At 36.1% G+C, this 27,060-nt stretch overlaps 1 protein-coding gene and 1 non-coding gene across 2 annotated transcripts; both read right to left on the bottom strand.

Annotated features, from left to right (window-relative positions):
* Nucleotides 1–203: 203 nt before the first annotated feature.
* On the bottom strand, nucleotides 204–4,266 carry LOC110671428 (uncharacterized). Its single transcript, XM_058141958.1, has 6 exons — nucleotides 3,595–4,266; nucleotides 3,442–3,498; nucleotides 2,925–2,995; nucleotides 2,519–2,831; nucleotides 2,370–2,398; nucleotides 204–903 (listed from the first exon to the last, which is right to left on the bottom strand). The coding sequence occupies exons 1-6, from the start codon at nucleotides 4,264–4,266 to the stop codon at nucleotides 204–206; spliced, it is 1,842 nt and encodes a 613-aa protein (XP_057997941.1).
* Nucleotides 4,267–12,853: 8,587 nt separating this feature from the next.
* Nucleotides 12,854–12,960, bottom strand: LOC131176945 (small nucleolar RNA R71). Its single transcript, XR_009146741.1, has one exon. It is a non-coding gene; the product is annotated as a small nucleolar RNA R71 (small nucleolar RNA).
* Between the last annotated feature and the right edge of the window lie 14,100 nt (nucleotides 12,961–27,060).

The raw sequence follows: 27,060 nt of genomic DNA on the forward strand, positions 1-27,060 counted from the left end.
CCACATCAAACTGCTACGCCTTCAAAATGATATCATTTTTTTTTTCTCTGAAAGGATCACCTATTATTCATGAAGAGGAAAAGCAATATCTTATCCTTAACAAGAAAATCATCTAACTGGAGAGGATGAACAGAAGTCCAACAGGGAATAGACAACCCAAACGAACAGTTCTAATTACCCAATCTGCACAAGAGTTTGCACTTCTAGGAACAAAGCAAACAGATAGCAATGGATAGATAAGATGATAACAGAGATCGAATATCATGAATAATAGCCTCTAATTCCCTAGGGATGGGCACTAGAGGAAGCATAATAAACTGAGAAAGCTTTAAAGAATCAGTTTCAATAGAGGCATCAAGAAAACCTCTGCTGGATGCAAAACGCAATGCCTCCCTAAGTGCAAAACCTTTGGCAGCAAGAGGAGACCAAGAATAAAAAGAAACAGCACTCCCATCAATCAAGGTTCCTTCAGAATCACAAACCATAATACCACACCCAGCTAAAGAGGAAGCCGGATCAAAAGACGCATCGACATTAATTTTAAGCAACCCAGAAACAGGAGCAAGCCACGCAGATGAAACATGCTTCCAAGCATGGTTTTGCTGAACTGATGAAGAGAGCAATTCTTCAAAAGCATTCTGCGCCTTGATAATAGATCTCATGGGATTCGGCGGAATATTATAAAAAATTGCTGCATTCCGAGCTTTCCAAATCTGCCAACACAACAGGCTAGCCAAGATAATTAAATTACTCTCATTAGCTTGAGAAAAGGAAACTAACGATTGCCACCGTTGAAGGAAAGACCCAAAACCTTCCTGTCGAGGAATGAAACCAAGCCGCGAACCAAACCACACAGCTATGGCATGGTTACAAAAGAAGAAAAAGTGCTCAATAGATTCAAACCTGTAATCACACAGAGGGCACTTTGAAGACAATACACACTCCCTTCTAAAGAGATTTTCCCTTGTGGCCAAGGCATTAGAGCTAGCTCTCCAGATAAAAGACTTAATTTTGGGCGGAACCATAGATAAACGTAACATGCCAAGTCGGATTTTGTTCCACCATCACATCTATCCATTTAGGAGACGAATCCAATATCTGGATAGGTAGAGAATCCTTCCACCTAAGAGCTAAACCACCGAGTGTGATGACTCATTGGTAGGCTCTGAAAGTTGAAGGCATCCAACTACGGTTTGATTTCTTTCATTGGCATTGATGACTTAATATTGTCTTCGCTTATAGTGAATGGGTCAATCAACCATAGGTAGTCCGCTCTTGCGACTTTTTGGTGACTCACTGTGACTCGGTAATATATCCTCAAATGAGGGGTTAATCAGAGACTAAAGGAAACCATTTAATCACAGACCCTAACTTAGGGGGCAATAACCATCACACTCGAAAAACTTCTTTTTTTATGGTTAAAAATAAAAAAGTCACTTGTCAAGAATAACTTTTGATATTAAAGATGTTACTATTCATCATAAAATTTTATCATAGGAAGCAGAGATAAACACGTATTTATTTTAATAAACACGTATCTATTTTAACTTATGCTAACATGTTCAATCAAAATAAATGAAAACTATTAGATATGTTTAAATTTGTAAGTGAAAGATATTATGCGATTGGTTGTTAAGTTTTAGCTAGACATATATTATTTTTAAGCAAAATAATTTTTATTAAAATTAAAAGATGGCCACAAAAAGGACCACTACCACCCAAAGCAAGCGAGACATATCCTTGCATAAAAGATTAGACTTTTAAATTATTTTTTCTTGCTTTTATTTGGTTATTTAAATGCAAAATTATATATAACTATATGCAATCATTTAGTAAAATTTTCTTTTTTTTTTCTAATTTTTTAGGATTTTTTTTATTTAAATAAAATTAAGATATAAGATATATTGTGAGATCTATTTATTAAATATATAAAATTCATATATTTATATCTAAGATTTATAATAGATTAAATTTATTTAAAAATTTGGCTTTGTTGAAACTGTAATTATACTAAAATGGAAGTTTGCAAAATAGTACCTCCTAGCATTCCACACCATGCTTATTAATTCCCTGTTTATTTCACAATATAAAAATGATTAGTTGGGATGTATGAATATATAAGAGAAGATGATAGAATTTCTTTTGGGTTTTTGAATAATTTATTAGACCTAGAATGTCTACCTTTACACGGAAGCCAAAAGTGAAGCCAAGAACGCAACCCAAAGGAATACCAACAAGGTAATAGCATCCCACGTTAATATATGCAATAAATGCTAGCCATCCACATCAAACTGCTACGCCTTCAAAATGATAAAATTTTTTTTTTCTCTGAAAGGATCACTATTATTCATGAAGAGGAAAAGCAATACATCTTATCCTTAACAAGAAAATCATCTAACTGGAGAGGATGAACAGAAGTCCAACAGGGAATAGACAACCCAAACGAACAGTTCTAATTACCCAATCTGCACAAGAGTTTGCACTTCTAGGAACAAAGCAAACAGATAGCAATGGATACACAAGATGATAACAGAGATCGAATATCATGAATAATAGCCCCTAATTCCCAAGGGATGGGCACTAGAGGAAGCATAATAAACTGAGAAAGCTTTAAAGAATCTGTTTCAATAGAGGCATCAAGAAAACCTCTGCTCGATGCAAAACGCAATGCCTCCCTAAGTGCAAAACCTTCGGCAGCAAGATGAGACCAAGAATAACAAGAAACAGCACTCCCATCAATCAAGGTTCCTTCAGAATCACGAACTACAATACCACACCCAGCTAAAGAGGAAGCCGGATCAAAAGACGCATCGACATTAATTTTAAGCAACCTAGAAACAGGAGCAAGCCACACAGATGACACATGCTCCTAAACATGGTTTTGGTGAACTGATGAAGAGAGCAATTCTTCAAAAGCATTCTACGCCTTGACAATAGATCTCATGGGATTCGGCGGAATATTATCAAAAATTGCTGCATTCCGAGCTTTCCAAATCTGCCAACACAACAGGCTAGCCAAGATAATTAAATTACTATCATTAGCTTGAGAAAAGGAAACTAAAGATTGCCGCCATCGAAGGAAAGACCAAAAACTTTCTTGTCGAGGAATGAAACCAAGCCGCGAACCAAACCACACAGCTATGGCATGGTTACAAAAGAAGAAAAAGTGCTCAATAGATTCAAACCTGTAGTCACACAGAGGGCACTTTGAAGACAATACACACTCCCTTCTAAAGAGATTTTCCCTTGTGGCCAAGGCATTAGGGCTGGCTCTCCAGATAAAAGACTTGATTTTGGGCGGAACCTTCAACTTCCAAATAGAGTTCCATATTTGTGGAGAGATTGCCCGAGAAGAAGAGAGGCCTGCTGCTGAAAGATCCTTCTTCAAATAAAATAAATAGACTTAACAGAGGGAATTCCAGAATGGGAGAAATGCCAAACCAGATTTGGTTCTCTGTTGATGGAACTAGGGGGAATTTTCAAGATAGCTGCACATTCCTGCAGAGAGAAGGAGGCATATAGATTGCTTGATCCCAATCATTAGTGGCATTATTGATAAGGTCCGCAGCATAAATCACAGGACTATCTAGTGGCCTTGTACTTTGTATTTTTAAAAGATGGCAAAGAAGGAATCCATGGCTCATTCCACGCGTCAAGAAAAGAAGGACCAACAACATTCCATCGAAGCTCCTTAGATAAAGCTTCTCTGCCTTCTAGTAAGCTCTTCCAATCCCATGAGGGATTGTTCCTTTTACCAGCCCTTAAAAAATATGAGGAAGGGAAATAGACGCCCTTAAGAACTTTAACCCGTAAAGCTTCAGGAGTCTTAATAACTCGCCATGCTTGTTTGGCTAGCAACGCTACATTAAACAAATTCAGCTCCTTGAAACCCAATCCACCTAAACTCTTACTACAAGAGAGTCTTTTCCAGCTCAACCAATGGATATTGACAGAATCAAATGATTTCCTCCACCAAAATTTAGCCGCCAATTTCTCCAAATCTCCAATAATACCTGTGGGCAACTTGAAACATGACATTACATTGGAAGGAACTGATTGAATCACCACCTTTATCAGAATCTCCTTCCCAGCTTGTGAGAGATAACGACATTTCCACCCCTGCAGCTTCTGGATGACACGATCATTAAGAAAGCTTAGAACTTGTGATTTGGATTTGCCCCAAGCTATGGGAAGGCCAAGATATTTAGCCAAATTGCCAGAATTTTGCATTTGGAGGAATCTACAAATATCATTCTGAGTCTCCATTGCAGTATTTAAGCTAAAAGTGATGTCCGATTCACTGAAGTTGATACGCTAGCCTGAGGAAGTACTATAAGTATCCAAAAGACCCTTAAGTTGAACCGCCTCATCCAAAGTTGCTCGACCAAATAAATTAGTATCATCCGAGAACAATAAATGGGATAAGATAGGACAATGGCGATTAATTTTGAAACCCATAATTGAATAAGAGGACACGGCCCTTTCCAATATTCGCGAAAATACATCAGAGACTAAAAGGAACAAGTATGGAGACATTGGGTCTCCTTGGCGAATACCTTTAGTGGGAGAGAAAGCAGCAGTATGAGTCCCATTCACCAAAATAGAATATCTCACAGTATACACACTGGTGAAAATCCAATTGATCCAAGTATCAGCAAAACCCAGTTTATTCAAAACAGCAACCAAGAAATCCCAATGCAAACTATCATAAGCTTTGTGGACGTCAATCTTAATTGCCATAGATCCATACTTACCCCTTCTTCTATTCTTTAAACCATGGAAAGCTTCATGTGCTATCACCCCATTGTTTTGAATACATCTATTCGGCACAAAAGTAGATTGGACAGGAGACATAATTCTGTCTAAGCAAGGCCTCAAATGATTTGCCAGGAGCTTCGAAATCACTTTATAATTGAAATTGCACAAGCTAATAGGCCGATATTCTGCAAAATACTGAGGGCAGTTATTTTTTGGAATTAAGGCAATAAGAATGTCATTTGCTGGAGGAAGAACACCATCGCCCAAAAAAACCTCCACCATGTTCACAGCATCTTCCTTAATAACCTCCCAATATTTCTGATAAAAAACTCCTTGAAAACCATCTGGTCCAGGGGCGTTATAAGCCCCCAAACTAAACACCACAGATTTTACCTCTTCCTCTGAAACAGGGCGGCATAACTCCAAATTCATCTCTGCAGATACTACTTTAGGAATTAGTTGGAGAATGTCATCAGAAGGAGAAATCGGGTTAGCTTCATACAAAGACTGAAAAAAAGAATAAGCTTCCTGTATAATAGAATCACCATTTTGAATCCATTCCCCCTGCCTAGTCTTGATTTTACAAATTTGATTTCTTTGCCGCCTAGAGATGGTTGAAGAGTGAAAAAAATGAGTATTCTTGTCCCCATATAACAACCAGTTGACTCTAGATTTTTGAAACCAGTACAGTCCCTCCATTTGCCACAAGGATTTGATCCGGTTTTTTAAGTTAGAGATCTCCTCCGAGTTAGCAGTAAACATAGAGGAAGATAACAAGTGGTCCAGCTGTCTAGAGAGATCCCCTATTCTTTTCTTCGAGTTACCAAAATGGTGCTTACTCCAATTCAATAGAACCGTCTTGTAGGAATTAAGCTTCTCACTGATATTATCTTGAGTGTGAGTTCTCCAAACTTCTTTGATAATATTCTCACATTAACTAGATGTTGGCCATCGAAGATCAAATTAAAAAGAACACTGGGCCATCCTAATCGATGAATTAAAAACCAGAAGAATTGGTCTGTGATCGGAAGCTCCCAGTTTCTCATGGAACAACATACTCCGAGGAAAAAGTGCCTTCCATTCTGGAGTAATCATCGCTTTGTCAATGCGCTTCATTACCCTATACCTCCCTTACTGATTATTAGACCAAGTAAAACGGTAGCCCATAAAACACATTTCTTCTAACTTCGCATAAAAAAAAAAAGGAATTGTACGCTGCAGCAATATGATTGTTATACCCTTTCTTCCCCATTTATCCATAGGCGAGTTACAAATATTGAAATCCCCTATCAAGATCCACGGCTCATGAGAATGTAATTGCAAACTTCACAAATTATCAAGAAAAGAAATACGTTGCGAAGCCTGAGTTTCACCATAGATAAACATTACATGCCAAGTCGGATTTTGTTCCACCATCACATCTATCCGTCTAGGAGACGAATCCAATATCTGGATAGGTAGAGAATCCTTCCACCTAAGAGCTAAACCACCCACGCTTCCTATTAGCTCCACATAGAAAGACATCTAAAGCCCAAACCTCTGTTTCCACCTTTCCAGGTACCTACTCTTTTTTTGAATTTTTCAGACAAAAGGACCAACCTGGGTTTATTAACAGAGATGATATCTCCACTCCTACGTTTAGATGGGGTGAGAGAAGGGTAATTAATGAAAGGTAAAGAAGGATAAGAAATGAGAATGGTAGAAATGATTACAATAAAAAGGGTCTCATATCTCAAAAGACGTGAATTAATAAAAAGGTAAGGAGAAATAATGTATATTTTTTATACTTGGAAAGAGTCGAAAGAGCTGAAAGAATGATAAATAATTATTAGAAATAAAAATATAATTTTTTATTAAATAATTTATTAAATGATAAATTCATCGTAATAAATCTTGAATTTATAAATAATAATAATTCACTATAAATAAATCATAAAATTAATAAATTAAAATAATAATATTGAAATCTAACGAAGATTGAATAAAGAATAAATTATTTAGAAAAAAAATTGATAATTAAAACATAATAATTACTATAAACTCTTTAAAGAATAAATGATGCAGAGCGGAGAAAATATATATAATCACTTGAGAGAGAAGACAATTATTTATTTACAGTGGTACTATTTATTTTTAATGATTATAATTAAATTTTTAATAAAAAATTAAAGATATAATAAAAAAATAAAAAATAAAGTAATTTTCGACTTTCACCTCCCCTCTTTACACTCCAATTGAGATTTGAGAGATATTGGATAAGAGAGAGTAAGACCCTTTACTAATTCATTTACTCACCTCTTCTCAAACTCTCAAACTGGGGTGTATAACAGTTGCTTACCCTTTACTCTTTAACCCTACCCTCACCCCACACAAACAGAGCATAAGAGTTCTTATTGGGAGGGGTTAACCGTCCCCTCACAATTCCAGCACAGAAAACTCATTGCGATTTTGGTGGCTTTAGGCTAGCTACTGTAGCCTCATAATTAGACAGGTTAACCTCTGCAAATTTCTCAACGACGGAAATTTTCTGCTGCTTATCAGCATCCTCCCCTTTTTCATCAACCAAATCCCTTCCAACTTTGGTTTGCAACTTCTCACCATCATCCCCACATGATTTCTCGCCATCAGCTTGAGAGAGAGAACTACTTGATAATTTCTTCAATTTAGGTCATCTAGATGGTTTAGGATTTGGGTTTGCTTGAGCTGGACGAAGTGTAAGTAAATTCTGATTTTTAAGAGATAGGTTATCAGAGAAAGATATTGGGCTAGAGCATGGTTGTATACTATTTAAAGTGAGGGTGGGACATCTTGAGGGAATATGAATGGGCTTACCTTCGATTTCAGCTCAGGAAAGTCCAGAGAGGGTAAGTGTGGCCAGGGCTTAGTATCTATGTGGGCTAAAATTTCCATTTCTTTAGATTTCTTTAAAGCATCATGGGGTGTCGGATGTAATAGCCTCTTGAGTGAAGTTTGGGCTTGTTCAAAAGACATCTCATCTGACTCCTTCAACAGTTTAGGGGAAGGAATTATGAGTCTTGAGGTTTCAGACTGAACCACTAGTAATTGATTACAGATTGCAGTTTGTTCCACTGTGGCGGCAGAAGGTTGCATGGGTAGAGATGCAAGAAAAGTAGGGGACATAATTAGGAATCTAAGATTAGGAAGAGGATTTTGTCTTCGAAAGTGAAAAGTGGCGATTGTGGGAGAAGTCGCTAAAGCCTGACATACTAGAAGAATTGACATTTGTTGTACTATGATCCCTTCATTTGAAACACCACTGGATGAACCCTCATTTCGGAAAGAGTGAGGCAGATGTGTAAAAGAACTAAGAAATTTTGGAATAAGAATTCTAATCTTTATTGCCTCAAAAATCAAAGATATATATAAAAAATTACAGCTAACAAATAGGTTCCTAATCAAGCTAAACTACCAAAATTGTATTAGAATCATACAACAAAAGGTAAGAACAGATATGCACACAAAAATTCCTAAACAAATGCCCTAAATAAATGCAAAATAAGTGGTGACTAAATTTGCCTTTCCAATACCCCCCCTCAAGTTGGAGCATGGAGATCTCGAATGCCCAACTTGCGAAGAAGAAAGTCAAACTGATCCTTTCCTAATGCCTTTGTGAAGATATCCGCAGGTTGCATTGAACTACGTATATAATCTGTTCGAATGTTACCATTCAATATCTCATCACGGATAAAATGACAGTCCACTTCAATATACTTGGTACGTTCATGATGAAGCGAGATTATGACTATATGCAGAGCTGCCTGACTATCACAATACAAATTCATAGGTTCAGTATGCGCCACACCAAGAGAATTCAATAATCCTTTTTCTTCCCAACTCACAGGAGACCTACATTTCCTCCCATACAGAGCTTTATATGGTGTCATTCTGATGCTATAGTAATAGTTATTATTGTATGCAAACTCAACTAGGGGAAGGTACTTTTTCCATGATCTGCTAAAATCAAGTACACGCATTCTCAGCATATCCTCCAAAGTCTGTATGGTCCTTTCTGACTCTCTATCTGTCTGAGGGTGAAAGGTTATGCTGAAGTCTAATGGGGTGCCTAACTCTTTTTAAAGATAGTGCTAAAACCTTGATCTGAACCATGGTTCTCTGTCGAAGACTATTGTCACTGGAGCTCCATGCAACCTGATTATCTCCACCACGTACACTTGGGCCAACTTATCCACTGAATAGTTAGCTCTAACAGGAATGAAGTGAGTAGTCTTGGTCAATCTGTCTACTATAACTCATATCAAATCATGTCTATTGGAGGCTACTAGTAACACCACAACAAAGTCTATGGCCACATTTTTCCATTTCCACTTTGAAATAGGCAGTGGGTTAAGCATTCTTGCTAGTTTCTAATGCTTCAGCTTCACCCTCTGACAGACCTCACAAGCAGTCATAAATTGTGCAATCTTCTTCTTTATGGAAGGCCACCAATAAACCTTCTTTAAGTCCTGATACATTTTGGTGGCTCCAGGGTACACATTATACTTAGCATTATGAATTTTGTGACACCCCTTACCCGTCTACAGTGTAGCCAAGCAAGATATGTCACACAGTATGCCGGAACACTATATCTTATTTCATAACAAGTTATCCTTCTTAATTTATTTATTATTCACCAAGTGCTAAATTTTTACAAATTTTATCATTTATTTACAACTTTGATTTATCTGAATTTTCCATAAATTTCTATAAAAAATCCGGCAGAGTGCTGGCTTTAAATTGGAAAAATAGTTCTTCTGAACCTGTTAAAAACACTTCCAATCTCCATACATATCAACTCAATCTCTAATTCTCATCACAATTTTCAAAATTTTGTTCACATCACAATTTGAATTAATTTCCTGAATAACTCCTCAACATTTTATTTTTTTCAACAAAATATACTGATAATTACAATAACATGAAATTTCATATATTTACATTATCATATGATTTCATGAGTTTGTAATTACAACAAAAAACTAGTACAAAATGCAAAGTACAAAATACAACTGATGTGGCTTGTCCGCAAGTATACGGGTCGTCTCAAGTAATAAAGTGATGAATCAAGTATCGTTCGCACGAGGATTTGCAGTTTGAGTACCAAACTATGAATGAAGCGATTATTTGGGCTAATGGTTAATGAATGAATGGTAAATGTAAATGAGCAAGGTAAATTGATTAATCTAATTGGAATATGTAAAGAGCAAGCAAATAAATTCTAAATCTAGTTTGCAATTAAACTAAATTGATAATGGATAATTTAAATCAAAGTCTAATTATGTTAAAAGTGATTCCAGAGTTGGGGTTTTATGAATAAATTAATTTCGATTTTTCTTGGGCATTCCAATTTTTAGGGAAAAATAGAGTTTGAAGGTGATTAATTCTAAATTCCTTTGATATCTTTTTCAAGCAAACCAAAGTGTGTTCTAAAATAACCAAATCTACTTTCGTACGATATTTGATTAATTTAAAACCCATTAAGTTTTGTAACCAATCATTAATTCCTCTTAAATCCCAAGTTTATTTCTAAATCTAGGGAATTTTAAGTTCTAATCCTTGATTATCTATCAATGACTTTCACCTTTCGGTCCTTCAATCAAAGATTAACACAATACCCAATGGGTACCAACATTAGGCAAGTAAATCAAGCACACAAGGAAGGAATCAAAACTCATATTTATGTAAAATAAGGAAATACCCAGTCCAAATCCACAAATTAATCTAAAACATATTTCCTAACTCTGAAATCTAAAGAGTTTACTCACTCATTGATGCATGCATTTAATATCATCATTTAGGTGTAATTTTTACACATAATTTACCCTTATTCATAGTTATTACTATAGATATTAGCACATATTTAGTCAACTTTACAATTTTCACACTTCTTAGTTTAATTTCTGGAATTTATTTGTTTTGTAGGTTAAATTTGGAGAAATTTGATGTATTTTGATCATAGTAGCCATTTGGAGGAGATTAGAGTTGAATTGCAAAAATTTTTGAAGTTGAGTAAAAAATGGCCGAGAGCGACACAACCTGCAGCACAACCGATTTAGCTCATGTCGCAGGTTGTGTCGAATCGTCAGATATTCAGGCAGATTGTTGCACAACCTGCAGCACAACCGAACTAGCTTATGTCGCAGGTTGTGTCGATCGTCAGATATTCAGGCCGAGAGCTACACAACCCGCGACACAACCCGCGACATAACCGATCCAGCTTATGTCATTTTTACTGGAAATGGCTGACGTGGCAATTGCGTTACTCTGACTTTTTACCTCACTTTCTCTGGAACCTTCCTCCTTTTTACCCATTCTAGGGCAGACCCTTAACCCATATAAAACCTCCTTTATCATTTTCTTTCCATAGAGAGCAAGGGAGGCATTTTTGGCAAAAAAAGAAAGAGAGAAGGAGGGAGCACGGGATTCATTTTTTTCAGCAGCAGCAGGAGCTCGTTCTGCACTTTTCTGCAGCAGATTCTTCTGCATTTTTCTGGGTTTTTCTACTCCTTAGCTTACATTTCCATTATTTCTTCATTTATACATTTGGGTTTGTTTAGAAATTATGATTAGTGAGTAGTTGTTTGAGATTCTAGAGATGGGTTTGTAAATATTGTTTTGTATTGTGGTTTTGAACTGATTTAGCCATTTGAATGAGTATTGTTACATTTTGATTTATTGCTTGTGTGCTTGTTGCCTTGCTTGATGAATGGGCCCTCATTAAGTTAAGCTTTAATCCTTAATAGATGGACTGAAAAGTGAATATTAGGGATAGATAATCTTGCAATAAACTTGGTTTTCTTGGTGTTAGAGATAAGCTAAGAGGATTAAGGGGAACTTTCCAAAATCAATTAGAGCTTTAATTGGGTTTTTGTTAGGTTTGAAATACCGTGAAAACAGGGTTTGATTTAATGAAAACCAACTTTGAAATGCTTGAAAAAGGTTTCAAAAATTTAAGAATTGATTTCCCTCAAAATTGCAATTCTCATGTGTTTGGCTAAATTAGGGATAAACCAAATGCAAACAATATTGAAAATCCATTCTCTAGAATCACTTTAATTTTTATTGAATTTAGATTTAATTCCTCTCAATTTCATAAATAGAAATTTCAAATTAAATTTTGGTAATCTAGTTTAATTAATTTTAGTTAATTGTTTGATTTAGCTTTAATTCCTCAAATACCAATTTTAATTCCAAATTTCATTTTATATCTTTAAATTTTGTTATTCTAATTAGCTTATACTTTTATTTCCAATTTAAGAACAATTCCCTGTGGGATCGATATCAATTTTTTTTAAAACTATACTACTGTGACCCGTGCACTTGCGGATTACATACAACGTATCAAGTTTTTGGCGCCGTTGCCGGGGAATTGTTTGTTTTAAGTTGGATTTTAATTGTTTTAAGCTAATTAGAATTTTTATTTTCTTTTATTTTCACTGCTGTTCCTTGTGTTTTTCAGGTACTTTTCTTGTTTATGAGACGATCGAAAAGCACAAGTGATACTGAATTGTTGTTCAATCCTGAAATCGAAAAATTCTGTAGAGCCAACAAAAAGGAATACAAGAGAAGAAAGGAAGCAGAAAAAGAAGAACAACAAAGATTTGAGCAAGAGCTGACAATTGAAAATATGGAGAATCAAAATAGAGCTATTGGTGGAAACAATGGAGGAAATGAGCAAAACGGGCAAAATGAAGTGGTTAATCAAAATGATCCTCAGAGAAGATCCATGTTAGATTATGGTTTTCCTAGATGTGCTGATGTGAGAGATAACAAACCTATCATTGGTGCTAATCAATTTGAGTTAAAGACTGGTCTTATTCAAATGGTTCAGAATTCACAATTTGGAGGTAGTCCACTTGAAAATCCTCATTCTCTTTTGAAGAAATTTTTGATGATATGTGGCACACAAAGACAACCTGGAGTTTCTGATGAAGTTATTCGGCTCACCTTATTTCCATTCTCTCTTCGGGATTCAGCATTGGAGTGGTATGACTCACTTCCACAAGCTACTATAGCTACTTGGGAGCAGCTATCTCAAGCTTTTCTATCTCAATTTTTCCCACCTGGGAAGACCACTCATTTGAGGAATTTGATGGTAGCTTTTAAGCCAAGGGATGATGAAACTTTGTATGAATCTTGGATGAGATTTAAGGAGCTTGAAAGGCAATGTCCTCATCATGAAATACCCAAATGGATGATTGTTCAGAATTTCTACACCAGAGTTACTCCAGCCATAAGAAACACAATTGATTCACAAGCAGGAGGAGATTTCATGAGAATGACAAGTGAAGAATGCTATGATCTATTAGAGAAGATTGCTCATAACACCCATTTGTGGGGAAATCCTAGAGCACTTGAGCCAAAGAAAGCTGGGATTTATGAACTTGACTCAGTTAACTACATGAATGCAAGATTTGACCAGTTGACTCAGCTTCTTAGTGATTTTTGCACAAAGGCAACAACCTCAACTCCTACAACTATGCAACAAGTTGCCTACACAGATGGAAGCCAAAGTTGTGGAGTTGATTACTCTTCTTATGGTGATGATTATTTGCAAGAACAAGCTGCTTATGCAGGAGGTTATCAACAAAAACCTATGGGAAATGCTTACTCTAATATGAACAACTCAACATGGAGACCACAAGCAACTTTTGCTCAACAAGGTCAAAGCTCAAACTATGCTCATAACCAGCAGTATATGCAGCAGAATAAGCCTCAATTTCAGCCTCAATTTCAGCCCCCAAGGCAATCACAACCTGGATATCAAGCAAGAGCACCACAATCCCTTCCACCTCATGAACCGAAGCAAACCTTAGAAAGCATGATGGAGAAATTTTTTGCTGAACAAAGCAAGATGAATAGCAAATTGGAGGAAGAAATGCAACACATGAGACAAACCATGGATCAATTACAAGTCCACAACCGCATGTTGGAGACTCAATTGGCGCAACAAGCAAACTCATTTGGAAGCAAATCCTATGGGAAACTACCTAGCCAACCACAAAATCCTCATGAACAATGTAAGGTTGTGACCTTGAGAAGTGGTAAGAAAGTTGGTCAAGAGAGTGAAAACAAGAGAGAAGAAAAAGAGAGCACAAAAGAAGAAAATTCAGTTGAGAGCAAGAAAAATGAAAAAGAAGAAGAAAGCAAAAGTGAGCAAGATGAGGGAGAGAAACCATACATCCCACCTGAACCTTACAAGCCCACCCTTCCCTACCCTCAAAGATTCATCAAGCATAAGCTAGACAAACAATTTGGCAAATTCCTTGAAGTGCTAAAGAAGTTGTATATCAATGTGCCATTCACTGAGGCACTATCCCAAATGCCAAGTTATGCCAAGTTTTTGAAGGAGATTCTTACCAACAAGAGAAGGCTAGAAGATTATGACACCATCAACTTGGGAGAGCAATGTAGTGCTATAATTCAGAAGAAGTTACCTCCCAAACTCAAAGATCCGGGTGTGTTTTCCATCCCTTGTCATATAGGTGATAATTGTGTGGCAAATGCCTTATGTGACCTTGGAGCTAGTGTCAGTCTAATGCCACTTTCAATATATGAGAAGTTGAATATGGGAGAGTTGAAGCCCACAAACATGTATCTTTCATTGGCTGACCGTTCAATTAAGTATCCAGAAGGCATTCTTGAAAATGTGCCTATCAAGGTTGGGAAATTCTACATTCCGGTGGACTTTGTCATTTTGGATATGGAAGAAGACACAAAAGTTCCTATCTTATTGGGAAGACCCTTTTTGGCAACAGCTGGTGCATTAATTGATGTAAAGGGTGAGAAATTGACACTTAGAGTGGGAGATGATCAAATGATATTCAACATCAATCCAGCCATGAAAAGGAAACATAAAGAAGTTGAGTCTTGTTTGCGGGTAGACATTATTGATGAGATTGTTCAAGAGCATTTTAGAAAAAGCTATCCACAAGACCCACTTGAAAATTGCCTAGTCCATGGTGGGAGCATTGATGATGACAATCATAACATAGCTGCTTTTGCACAACACTTGGAGAGCTTTCCACCACATCCTGAAGCCACAATTTTTCAACTCGAAGAAGTGCAAACTTTGGAGATCAAACCACCATCATTAAAGGTAGAGGATGCCCCAAAGGTAGATCTTAAACCTCTTCCTTCCAACCTAAGGTATGCTTTTCTTGGACCCAATGGAACATATCCTGTTATAATTAATGCATCTTTGACTGATATTGAAAATGAAAAATTGTTGAGAGTTTTGAGAAAATATAGGAGAGTTTTGGGTTATGCAATTGATGATATAATGGGAATTAGTCCAACAGTTTGTATGCATAGGATTTTCCTTGAGCCAAATAGTAAACCTTCCATTGAACATCAAAGAAGATTAAATCCTACAATGAAGGATGTTGTGAAAAAGGAAATCCTAAAATTACTAACTGCTGGAATTATTTACCCTATTTCTGACAGTGAGTGGGTTAGTCCTGTGCATGTTGTACCAAAAAATGGTGGGGTGACAGTTGTTAAAAATGAGAATAATGAATTGATACCCACTAGAACTATTACAGGTTGGAGAATGTGCATAGACTATAGGAAGTTGAATAATGCTACAAGAAAAGACCATTTTCCCCTTCCTTTTATGGATCAAATGTTAGAGAGATTAGCCAAGCATTCATTCTTTTGTTACTTAGATGGATATTCTGGTTTCTTACAAATTACAATACATCCACGATGGCCAGAAAAAACTACCTTTACCTGTCCCTATGGCACCTTTGCCTATCGAAGGATGCCATTCGGATTGTGTAATGCGCCTGGCACATTTCAAAGGTGCATGATGGCCATTTTTTCTGATTTTATTGAAGAAATTATGGAGGTCTTCATGGATGACTTTTCAGTTTATGGCACTAATTTTGATTCATGCTTGACTAATTTGTCTAAAATCTTGCAGAGATGTGCTGATAATGACCTGGTTTTGAATTGGGAGAAATGACACTTTATGGTCCAAGAGGGGATCGTTTTAGGGCATTTGATCTCAAATAGGGGAATTGAAGTGGATAGAGCCAAAATAGAAATTATTGAAAAAATGCCCCCTCCAACCACTGTCAAAGGAGTACGGAGTTTTCTTGGACATGCCGGGTTTCTTGGCGATTTATTCGAGATTTTCTAAACTTGCTAAACCCTTAACAAATCTTTTGAATCATGATGTTAAATTTGATTTTAATCAAGATTGTATGGTTGCTTTTGCGAGTTAAAGGCGACATTGACAACGACTCCTATCATGCAACCCCGGATTGGACTTTGCCATTCGAAATTATGTGTGATGCAAGTGAGTTTCTTTGTTGGGTATCGCCAGCAGCGAAAAGATAGGAAACCTTATGCCATTTACTATGCAAGCGAACCCTTGATGAAGCTCAAGTTAATTATTCCACAATTGAAAAGGAGTTCCTTGCGGTAGTATTTGCACTCAATAAATTCCGTTCTTATTTGGTCAACTCAAAGGTAATAGTTTTCACTGATCATGCAGCAATAAGGTATTTAATGAGCAAGAAAGAAGCTAAATCTAGGTTGATTAGATGGATTTTGTTACTTCAAGAATTTGATTTGGAAATAAGAGATAAAAAATGTGTTGAGAATGTGGTGGCTGATCACCTTTCTAGGATAAAAACTGAAAATAAAGATGATGAAATTGTGCCAATTGATGAGTTTTTCATGAATGAGCAGTTGTATGTGTTGAATTCTGCACTTCCATGGTTTGCTGATATTGTGAACTTCTTGTCTTGTGGTGTCTTGCCACCTGATTTATCTTGGCAGCAAAAGAAAAGATTCTTGCATGATGTTAAATTTTATTCTTGGGAAGAACCTCTTTTGTTTAGGAGATGTAATGATGGAATAATTAGGAGATGTATACCAGAGGAAGAAATACATGATGTTATTTACCATTGTCATTCCTCTGAATATGGTGGTCATTTTAGTGTCTCAAAAACTGTTGAAAAAGTCTTGACATCAGGTTTCTATTGGCCTAAAATGTTTAAACATGTGAGAGACTTTGTAAGCAAGTGTGATAGGTGCCAAAGGGTAGGCAACATTTCCAAGAGAGATGAGATGCCCCAACAGTCCATATTAGAAGTTGAATTATTTGATGTGTGGGGAATTGATTTCATGGGGCCATTTCCATCTTCTTATGGGAATAAATATATCTTGGTAGGAGTAGACTATGTATCTAAATGGGTAGAAGCTATTGCTACACCTACCAATGATGCAAAAGTTGTGGTGAAATTTCTGAAAAAATTTGTTTTAACCAGATTTGGTGCCCCACGTGCCATAATTAGTGATGGTGGTAGCCATTTTTGCAACCACCAATTTGAAAATTGATGAGAAAGTATGGGGTAAAGCATAGGATTGCCACACCATATCACCCTCAAACAAATGGCCAAGTAGAAATCACAAATAGAGAAATCAAGCAAATCTTGGAGAAAACTGTCAATAAGTCCAAAAAAGATTGGTCCCTTAAATTAGATGACACTCTTTGGGCATATAGAACAGCATTTAAAACCCCCATAGGAACTACACCTTATAGGTTAGTTTTTGGGAAATCATGCCATTTGCCCGTAGAGTTAGAACATAAAGCTTATTGGGCCATTAGAGCAATCAATTTTGATTTACAAGCTGCTGGACACAAAAAGACTTTTGCAACTTGATGAGTTAGAAGAATTGAGACTTGATGCTTATGAAAATGCTAGGATCTATAAAGAAAGAACTAAAAAATGGCATGATAGGCATATCAAGAAAAAGGACTTTAAAGAAGGAGATTTAGTTCTCTTATTCAATTCAAGGTTGAAATTTTTTCCAGGAAAATTAAAATCAAGGTGGTCCGGTCCATTTAAAATTGTAAAAGTCTTTCCTCATGGTGCTGTGGAAATCTTTGGTGAAAAATCTGGTAATTTCAAGGTAAATGGGCAAAGGTTGAGGCACTATTCAGTTGGTGAGCCAATTGAGAAGATAGCAACTTGCTATCTTTCTCATTCTCCATAACATCTTGAATGAGTATGGTCAAGCTAGAGACCTAAACTTAGCATTTTTGTGCATAACTCATAATTTTTCAGTGATTCTTTATTTCTTTCATTTGTTTTAAGTTTTTCTATACTCCTTATTCAGAGTTTAACATTGTTCTAATTTCCTTGTGCAGATGGGATGCAATGCATTGCAAGCAAATGAGCATTAAAAATTTTGCTTTAGTTTTAGCTTTAAATTTTAGCTTTAAATTTTAGTCTTAAATTTGTTCACTTATAATTTTCATCTTTCTTTTGTTGAGTATTTGCTGGTGAATATTGCTGGATTCATTGCCCTCTTTTGTTACTTTTAAGAAAAATTTTTTTTTTTCAAATTTTGACATCTTGGTTTAACAAGAAAATTATTTGAATGTGGGTGTGTGAATTGGTGCTTTGAAAAATTATTTTTTATGAGTATTTGATGAACATAACAAGTTGAACAATTAGAATTCATGTTATGAAGGTTTAATCATTTGAAATCTAATTTGTTTTAATTTTTTTAGGTGCTATGAAATCTGGTCAAAATTGGGCAGCATGTTGCACAACCTGCGACATAACCGGGTTTGCTTATGTCGTCGCTTGTGTTCGCTGGGCACATTTTTGGGCAGATTGTTGCACAACCTGCGACATAACCGGGTTTGCTTGTGTCACCGCTTATGTCCGCTGGGCACATTTTTGGGCAGATTATTGCACAACTTCCGACACAACCCCCTTATCCTTATGTTCTAACTTGTGTCGCCCATTTGTTTTGCAGGATAACAACTTCCTTCACCAGAATGGGCCCAAGCCCGAAACCAAACCTAAAACCAGCCCAACCGACTAAACCCCATACCTCAAGCCCACAACCCGTAAACCCATAACCCCTTCTCCCTCTCGACATCGCTCCCGACACAACCCTTCCCTCCCGCCGTAACCTTCATCTTCACCGTCACCTGCACCACCTACCATCCCTCTTCAACTTCTTCCCACATTTCTCCTTTTTCGATCACGCCCCTCCATTTCGCTATGCCCGACTCCCCACTATCCTTCGAAAACTCACCTCCCCACTCCTCACAGCCGCCGCAACCCCAAGGCACCCCGCCCATGAACGCCGACCCATCGCCAGCCCATTCTGGTGACGCCACAATCGCCACATTCAAGAAGAAAAAGGCGAAAAGCATTAAGCCACACAAATCAATGGGCGGCGTCAAGAGGAAGCGACCCGAACTGGCCACACAATAACCCCCAATCCCGCCTCCAATGTCTGCCGCACTTGCTATCCGACGTGGCATCCCAAAGTCGGCGGTCAAGCGCCCTGGTACATCTAAAGGTAACTTTGCAATCCCCTCCTCTTTGCCTACTGTTACACACTGGGTATTACCTACTGCCGACATGAAGAGAAATAAGGCAAGAGTCGCAGCTCGACAAATGGTTCAAACCCGGTATTTGGATGTATCTACACTTAAATCCTTGAAAATATATGATGAAATGCAGACTCTGTTAGATGCTTTAGGTTGGGTGCGATTTACACATAAACAGGAACTGGTTTACCCCATTTTAGTGCAGGAATTTATGGCCTCCCTGTCCACTAATGAGCATAAAATTGCCTTGGATAATGACTTGACAATCAATTTTAGATGCCTTGGTCAAGATAGGGTGCTGTCTATGGATAATTTTCACCATATATTTGGCTTTCCACCTAATGGTCTGTTCAAAATACCTGCTAGCCAAAGAGACTATAATGCGTATGAATTTTGGCAGCGCATTGCACCTTCAGCAGGTACCTTTAAACCCGGGCACAGTAAGACCTCCAAGATTGAGAATCATGCCTTGAGATTGCTTCAGCGACTAATTGCAAATACAATTTTAGGCAGAGGAACTAGTGTTGGCACAATGTCACAGTATGATCTATTCTTATTGTGGTGTGCAAAAACTGGCAAAAAAGCTTCCCCTGGTTATTATTTTTGCCGACATGTGATCACTTGGACTACTAGAAGTCTTGGTAACATTGTATTTGGAGGTTTGGTCACACCCATTGCTCATTATTTTGGCTTTAATCCTCAAATGCACAAGTATCCTGCTCTTCCAACTGGTTTGTTATTTTTGGATGGATCTCATTTGGCCAACCAAAAATTTTGTATAAAAAATGAGGTTACCAAGCTGTATGAGATTCCTGCACTAACAGAACCACCACCTGGTTCTCCCACTGCAATTAGCTCCTCCTCAGCATCTGAGCGACCATTTGAGCAGCCTTTTACACAACCTTCACGCCAAGCTCCACCAGCTGCCCAACCTGCTTCATCAACAGCTTCTGGACCATCCATAGCAACTCTTTTGACATTCATGGAGAATCTCAGTGATGAGATCTATTCTTTTCGGCAAATGACGGATGTCTCTTTTCAGACACTACGAGATTTAGCTGACATATATTTGGATAGAAGTGCTGAAATGCAAGACGAGTTGAAAGTCATGCGAGCTAAGCTGGAGAAGATCGAAACAAACCAGGCACTGATTTTGAGCATCATCTCTCCACAGCAGCCACCAAAAGCACCACCACCTCCACAAGATGGCAAGGGCAAAGGAGTTCTCATACCTGACTGACCAGCTTTTATTCTCCATTTACATTTCATGTCTTTAATTTCGTTGCATAATTAATTAGTATTTTGAACTTGTTTAGTTAATATTTTGCTTGTGTTGTTTTTCTTTTGCTTGAACCATTTACTTATTCAGTTTTTTTTTTAGTTCCTCATAAAATATATTTTTCTTTTATATCTTTAGTACATTGCTCACTTGCTTTGATATGCTCCTTCGGAATTTACACTTCATGGTTATATTTTTGAGCTTAACTTCCCTATTTCAACTTTTTGAGTTTAATTGATTTAATGGATTCCATTGCACTATTTCTTTTGCAATGAGTGCAGCAGCTGTCCAAATTTTACTTAATTAAATTGGCTGCACTTCAATGAGGTAACAATTCTCATCTCAGCTTGTGTCACTTTCAACACAAGTTGTGCTATCGCTTATGCAACAGGGTAATAATTCTTTATGCACATATGAGCTACCCATTTTCTGCACATATAACCAAATTATCCTATTCCTTGCACTCTTTTAACATTGAAGACAATGTTCATTCTGAGTATGGGGGAGAGGGTAAATTTTTTGCAAAAATTATTTTTCCTTTTTCACTTGCATATAGTGATACATTCATCACTTCATACTTGAACATATTCACTCATATACACTGCATATAGCTTCATATATACTTAGTACTTAGTTGCATATAGATTCACTATACATTTATACACTCATGCATTTCATTTGTTCATTTAAAATTTTTGAATTTTTTAAACCAGTCTTTGAATTCCATAAGCCACTTATTCAAGCAATCCAACTTGCCTTTAGATGGTTAGTGGAATGAAAGTTCCAGCTGGGTACAAAGTCTTAAGCATTATTCTTTCTCTTACTTAATAGCTGAAAATTAATATATTCATCTAGGTATGCAGATTCTAATTAGTTATTTTGAGTTTTGAGTGTCTGAATAAGCCTTTAAGGAAGAAAATGGTCATTGTCGTCTCACCATTCCTAGAAAAAGCATCTTAGATCTTTCAAAACGAAATTTTTAACTTGCATTTGATAAGAATATGACTTAGGCATTCCTTCATATTTTAAACCTCAAATTTAGCCATAACCTACCTTAATTTCATTTCAACCCTTGCAAACCCCCTTGAACCTTAATTCCCTAATTTCTTTGGAACCCAAATCATTTACCTAGCCATTAAACCTAAAAACTACCACCTATTTATGAGAATAATATTTTAGCAATTAAGTGCATAAAAAAAAAATGGATGCACTTTGAGTTTCATGATTAATATTATTCTCATATTTTGATTACCTTATTCCCTTTCTTTGTTAACCATAATTTTACCCTATTTGACCCCATTACAACCCTTAAAAAGACCTAATGATTCTTTGAAAAATGCTTGTTACATTAGTAGAGTTAGATCTTTTATGCTTGCATATGGGCTTGGCAATATAATCTTCCATACATTACTCACCATCTATTTGAGACACATTGGCTATCTATTTCATTTAGGTTTGTTTTGGCACAATTGACTCTTGTAGTTGGTTGGTATTTGTTGCTTGGGTTGATTAGTTAATTCTTAGCTATTCTGTAATTGTTGAGAGTGCTTGCTTCATTCTTTGTGCTTTTGCTGGTGGGAACTTGGAATGTTGGTGGCTAGAGGTAAGTTGGTAGTTTGGATTAGTGATTTTTGAGTTTTCAAGGACTGATTCTATTCCCTTCCAAATGAGTTTTAATGAAATTTTTGCTTGGGGACAAGCAAGAGTTTGAGTATGGGGGAATTTGATGCATGCATTTAATATCATCATTTAGGTGTAATTTTTGCACATAATTTACCCTTATTCATAGTTATTACTATAGATATTAGCACATATTTAGTCAACTTTACAATTTTCACACTTCTTAGTTTAATTTCTGGAATTTATTTGTTTTGTAAGTTAAATTTGGAGAAATTTAATGTATTTTGATCATAGTAGCCATTTGGAGGAGATTAGAGTTGAATTGCAAAAATTTTTGAAGTTGAGTAAAAAAATGGCCGAGAGCGACACAACTTGCAGCACAACCGATTTAGCTCATGTCGTAGGTTGTGTCGAATAAATCGAATATTGAGCGATTGTTGCACAACCTGCGGCAACTGAACTAGCTTATGTCGCAGGTTGTGTCGATCGTCAGATATTCAGGCCGAGAGCTACACAACCCGCGACACAACCCGCGACATAACCGATCCAGCTTATGTCATTTTTACTGGAAATGGCTGACGTGGCAATTGCGTTACTCTGACTTTTTACCTCACTTTCTCTGGAACCTTCCCACTTTTTACCCATTCTAGGGCAGACCCCTAACCATATAAAGCCTCCTTTATCATTTTCTTTCCATAGGGAGGAAGGGAGGCATTTTTGGCAAGAAAAGAAAGAGAGAAGGAGGGAGCACGGGATTCATTTTTCCAGCAGCAGCAGGAGCTCATTCTTCACTTTTCTGCAGATTCTTACGCATTTTTAGGTTTTCTACTCCTTAGCTTACATTTCCATTATTTCTTCATTTATACATTTGGGTTTGTTTAGAAATTATGATTAGTGAGTAGTTGTTTGAGATTCTAGAGATGGGTTTGTAAATATTGTTTTGTATTGTGGTTTTGAACTGATTTAGCCATTTAAATGAGTATTGTTACATTTTGATTTATTGCTTGTGTGCTTGTTGCCTTGCTTGATGAATGGGCCCTCATTAAGTTAAGCTTTAATCCTTAATAGATGGACTGAAAAGTGAATATTAGGGATAGATAATCTTGCAATAAACTTGGTTTTCTTGGTGTTAGAGATAAGCTAAGAGGATTAAGGGGAACTTTCCAAAATCAATTAGAGCTTTAATTGGGTTTTTGTTAGGTTTGAAATACCGTGAAAACAGGGTTTGATTTAATGAAAACCAACTTTGAAATGCTTGAAAAAGGTTTCAAAAATTTAAGAATTGATTTCCCTCAAAATTGCAATTCTCATGTGTTTGGCTAAATTAGGGATAAACCACATGCAAACAATATTGAAAATCCATTCTCTAGAATCACTTTAATTTTTATTGAATTTAGATTTAATTCCTCTCAATTTCATAAATAGAAATTTCAAATTAAATTTTGGTAATCTAGTTTAATTAATTTTAGTTAATTGTTTGATTTAGCTTTAATTCCTCAAATACCAATTTTAATTCCAAATTTCATTTTATATCTTTAAATTTTGTTATTCTAATTAGCTTATACTTTTATTTCCAATTTAAGCACAATTTCCTGTGGGATCGATATCATTTTTTTTTAAAAACTATACTACTGTGACCCGTGCACTTGCGGATTTCATACAACGTATCACTCATAATGGTATTTACAAGAACGATTGATGGAAAAGTAAAGAAAAACATGATAAGAGGACTAAAATAGAAAAACCCAGGTAGGAGAACCCAAAACTCTGGTTTCTGGAGCTCCAAAGGCTGTGCAGACTCCTCCCAAAAGGAATGGCGTCTCCTCCTCTCTCTCTATTAAATTTTCTTTCCTTTTTGTTTTTCCTTCCTTTCCTCTTGTGGCAAAAATTAGGAAATGATGAATTTATATAGTCACAAAAAGTTGCCCTAAAAGTAAATAAGAGCCAAGGAGTAAATAGGAAATAAGGTGTAAAATTATCCAAGTCAGTAGCACTATTCACGTTCTGGGCAGTCTGCTTAGGGTTCGGCTTAACCCTAAGCAGCTTCTTAGCAAATTTCGACACAGTGCCTTTATGCTTAAGGTTAAGCGGACCTTCAAGAAATCTCGCGGACTTAGAGTAAAATAGACTTTTACGCTCATGCTTGACATCTTTGCACCTTAAGCCTTCGCTTTACCCTAAGCAGGATCTTAAGCAAAGTCTCAAGCAAATTTCGGCTAACTTGCTCTTTCAAGGCTTGATTTCTTCAACTTTCCTCTATGCTTAAAGAACTCCAAATTTCTTCAAATCACTTCCTAATGCACTCATTGATCTTCGATTTGCCACAAAATCCTATCAAAAACAACAAAATTACAAAAATCAAATATAAAGTATCTAAAGTTAACAAATAAGCTAAAATAAAGCTAAAAACATAAAATATACTAAAATATAAGGGCAAAATGGATGCAAAACTACCCTAAAATGCCTATATGAAATGAGTGTAACAAATTCCCCCAAACTCAAACCTTTGCTTGTCCTCAAGCAAATTAAAAACAATTAATGCAATTTGGGGTACCTTACCTTAAATTTATGAAAATTACTTATCCAAACTCTCAAGCTTACCTTTAGCCACCAACAAACCATATACCCACTTTCAAGGTGCAAAGAATTCAATCCTTACTAATGTTATCACTGCTTAGCCTTGGGTCAATTATTCATATCATCAAGCCCAAACCAATCAATCACAAAGAATAATCATGCCTAAATAGACTATAGGGTAATCCACAAACTAAAGTGTCTCAAATAATGATGGAAGTAAATGAATGGATTAATGATATCACAATCCCATAGGCAATTCTCCTATTCCAATCTCCACTAATGTAGCAAAACACCATCAAAAGATCAAAAGGACTTTCAAGGGTTGTAATGGGGCCAAGGGGGTGATAATGTGGCTAACAAGGAAAGGATAAAGGTAACAAAATATGAGAATAATTAAATTATTAAAAGATCAAGACATTTTTTTTTCTCTTTTTTTTTTTTTGAATCAAATGGGGGAAGGAACTTTACAACTATTCACCAATGCTAGCATATAATTTTGAAGCTTTTAGAGGGACTACATAAATAACATTGACTTTGAATTATAATTGTCCCTTTCAATTCACCCCCAAACTCATTTCTTTGTGTACTTGGGTGGTGAATTACTTTACATACCATAATTGAATTTGCTAGCTTCTTTTTTTTTTTTTTTTACTTTAGTCACTTCTCCCAACTAATTATTATTATTATTTTTTTTAAGTGTATCTATCACTCAAAGAATTATTCTCATGGAGGGTAGGTAAGTGTTTGGGTTTATGGCTAGGCATTAATGTGGGTTCCAAAGGAATAAGAGGGATAAATGTAGGCTCAAATTGGTTCCAAAGGGAAATTTTTAAGTGAGGTTGGCTAAGGCTAAAATATGGGTTTAAAATTCAAAGAATGCCTAGATCATTTCTTTCTTAAGTGCATGCTATGATTTCGCCTTGAAAGGTTTAGAAAGATTGTTCTAGGATTGGTGAGACATCAATTAGCTACTTCTCACCCTAGAGTTTTCTCTAGGTACTCAAAGTCAACGCAATTGATTGGGTGGCCCTTGGCTAAGAAGATATAAACTAAAGCAAGAATCTAATAATTTTGCACCTATCCAGAACTTTCAATCCATCAAACCCTTCTAAAAGTAAGCTCAATTGCTCTTCAAAGCAATTCTCAATCCTCTAAGGACAAGGTAAAAAATTATTTTTATGATATGCATAATCCTAAAATGAATGCATAAATCAAATTAAAACTAAGTGTAGTCCATATGAAAACTATATGCAAATGTATGTATATAAGTATAGACATGTGTGTGGTATATGTATAAGTGTATGGATTATCTATATATGGATGAATGAAATGCAATAAATGAATGAAAGAAAATTTTTTTAAAAATTTTGCAAAAATTTTGCCCTCACCCCCAAACTCAAATGAAACATTGTCCTCAATGCTAAAATGAATGCAAAGATGGGCAAAATTGTGTAAACTAATCAATTAATGAAATTTATACAATTGGGGATTAAATCAATATAAGGTCAAGAATTCCAAAATTAGCTCAAAGTGATATTAACAATGAAGTTTTAGAGAGAAAAAATGTGAAAAAGTATCCCAAATGTATGAATTTACACTGCTTAAGATGTTGCTTAACCTGCTGCGTAGGGTAAAGCGAAAGCATAAGCATTGGCAACATACCATAAGCATAAATAGTAAAAGGGTAAGCTGTTACCTCCAAATGATGTGAAACAGATGCGGCTCAAAGAAAATTATGCAACTCATCAATGTCAACAAAATTAGGATTGAAGAAAAGATAAGTGCAAAAATAATGTGCAAGAAGATGAAAAAGTGTAAAGAAATAAGATCTAACAGTTAAATCAAGAATTAAACCAAAAAGCATTCACAGAATAACTATGTCCATAGTAGAAGATAAAATAAAATAAAGTAAACTAAAGGAAAGAAGTGCAAGTATAATCATAAAAACTAATTACCAAAGTATTACAACTATTACTAAAGTTTGAAGATTAAAATAAACAGATTACAAAATAAACCTAAAACAGAAACTGAATTGAAAAACTAGTACTGTTACTGCTACTACTACTATACTAAAACTAATACTAAATTGCTGCTACTGTTCAAGCTCTGCTGTCAAGGCTTTATTCTTTGCATCGAGTGCCTTGAGTTACGGTAGGTTCATTGTGATCTAAAGCTTCAGAAGCAGTTTCCAAATTTTCTGTGAGGTCCTTCATTTCTTGAAGCATATCTTGGCCCCAATGATATAAATTATTATAAGATTAGGCCAATTTGTTGTAGAGCTCCAGCATTTGAATTTGTTGCTGCTTCTGTTTCTTTTTAAGAGATGAAAATCTCTTTTTAAGTTTCTTTTCTAGCTTCTTCTTTTGGTTGACCTGTTGCTGACCCATGGTATCAATTTTGATTTCTAAGTTCTTCAAGGTAGCAAGGATATCTGTGGTGTCAG

Source organism: Hevea brasiliensis, unplaced genomic scaffold, assembly GCF_030052815.1.
Source record: "Hevea brasiliensis isolate MT/VB/25A 57/8 unplaced genomic scaffold, ASM3005281v1 Scaf287, whole genome shotgun sequence".
NCBI lineage: Eukaryota > Viridiplantae > Streptophyta > Magnoliopsida > Malpighiales > Euphorbiaceae > Hevea > Hevea brasiliensis.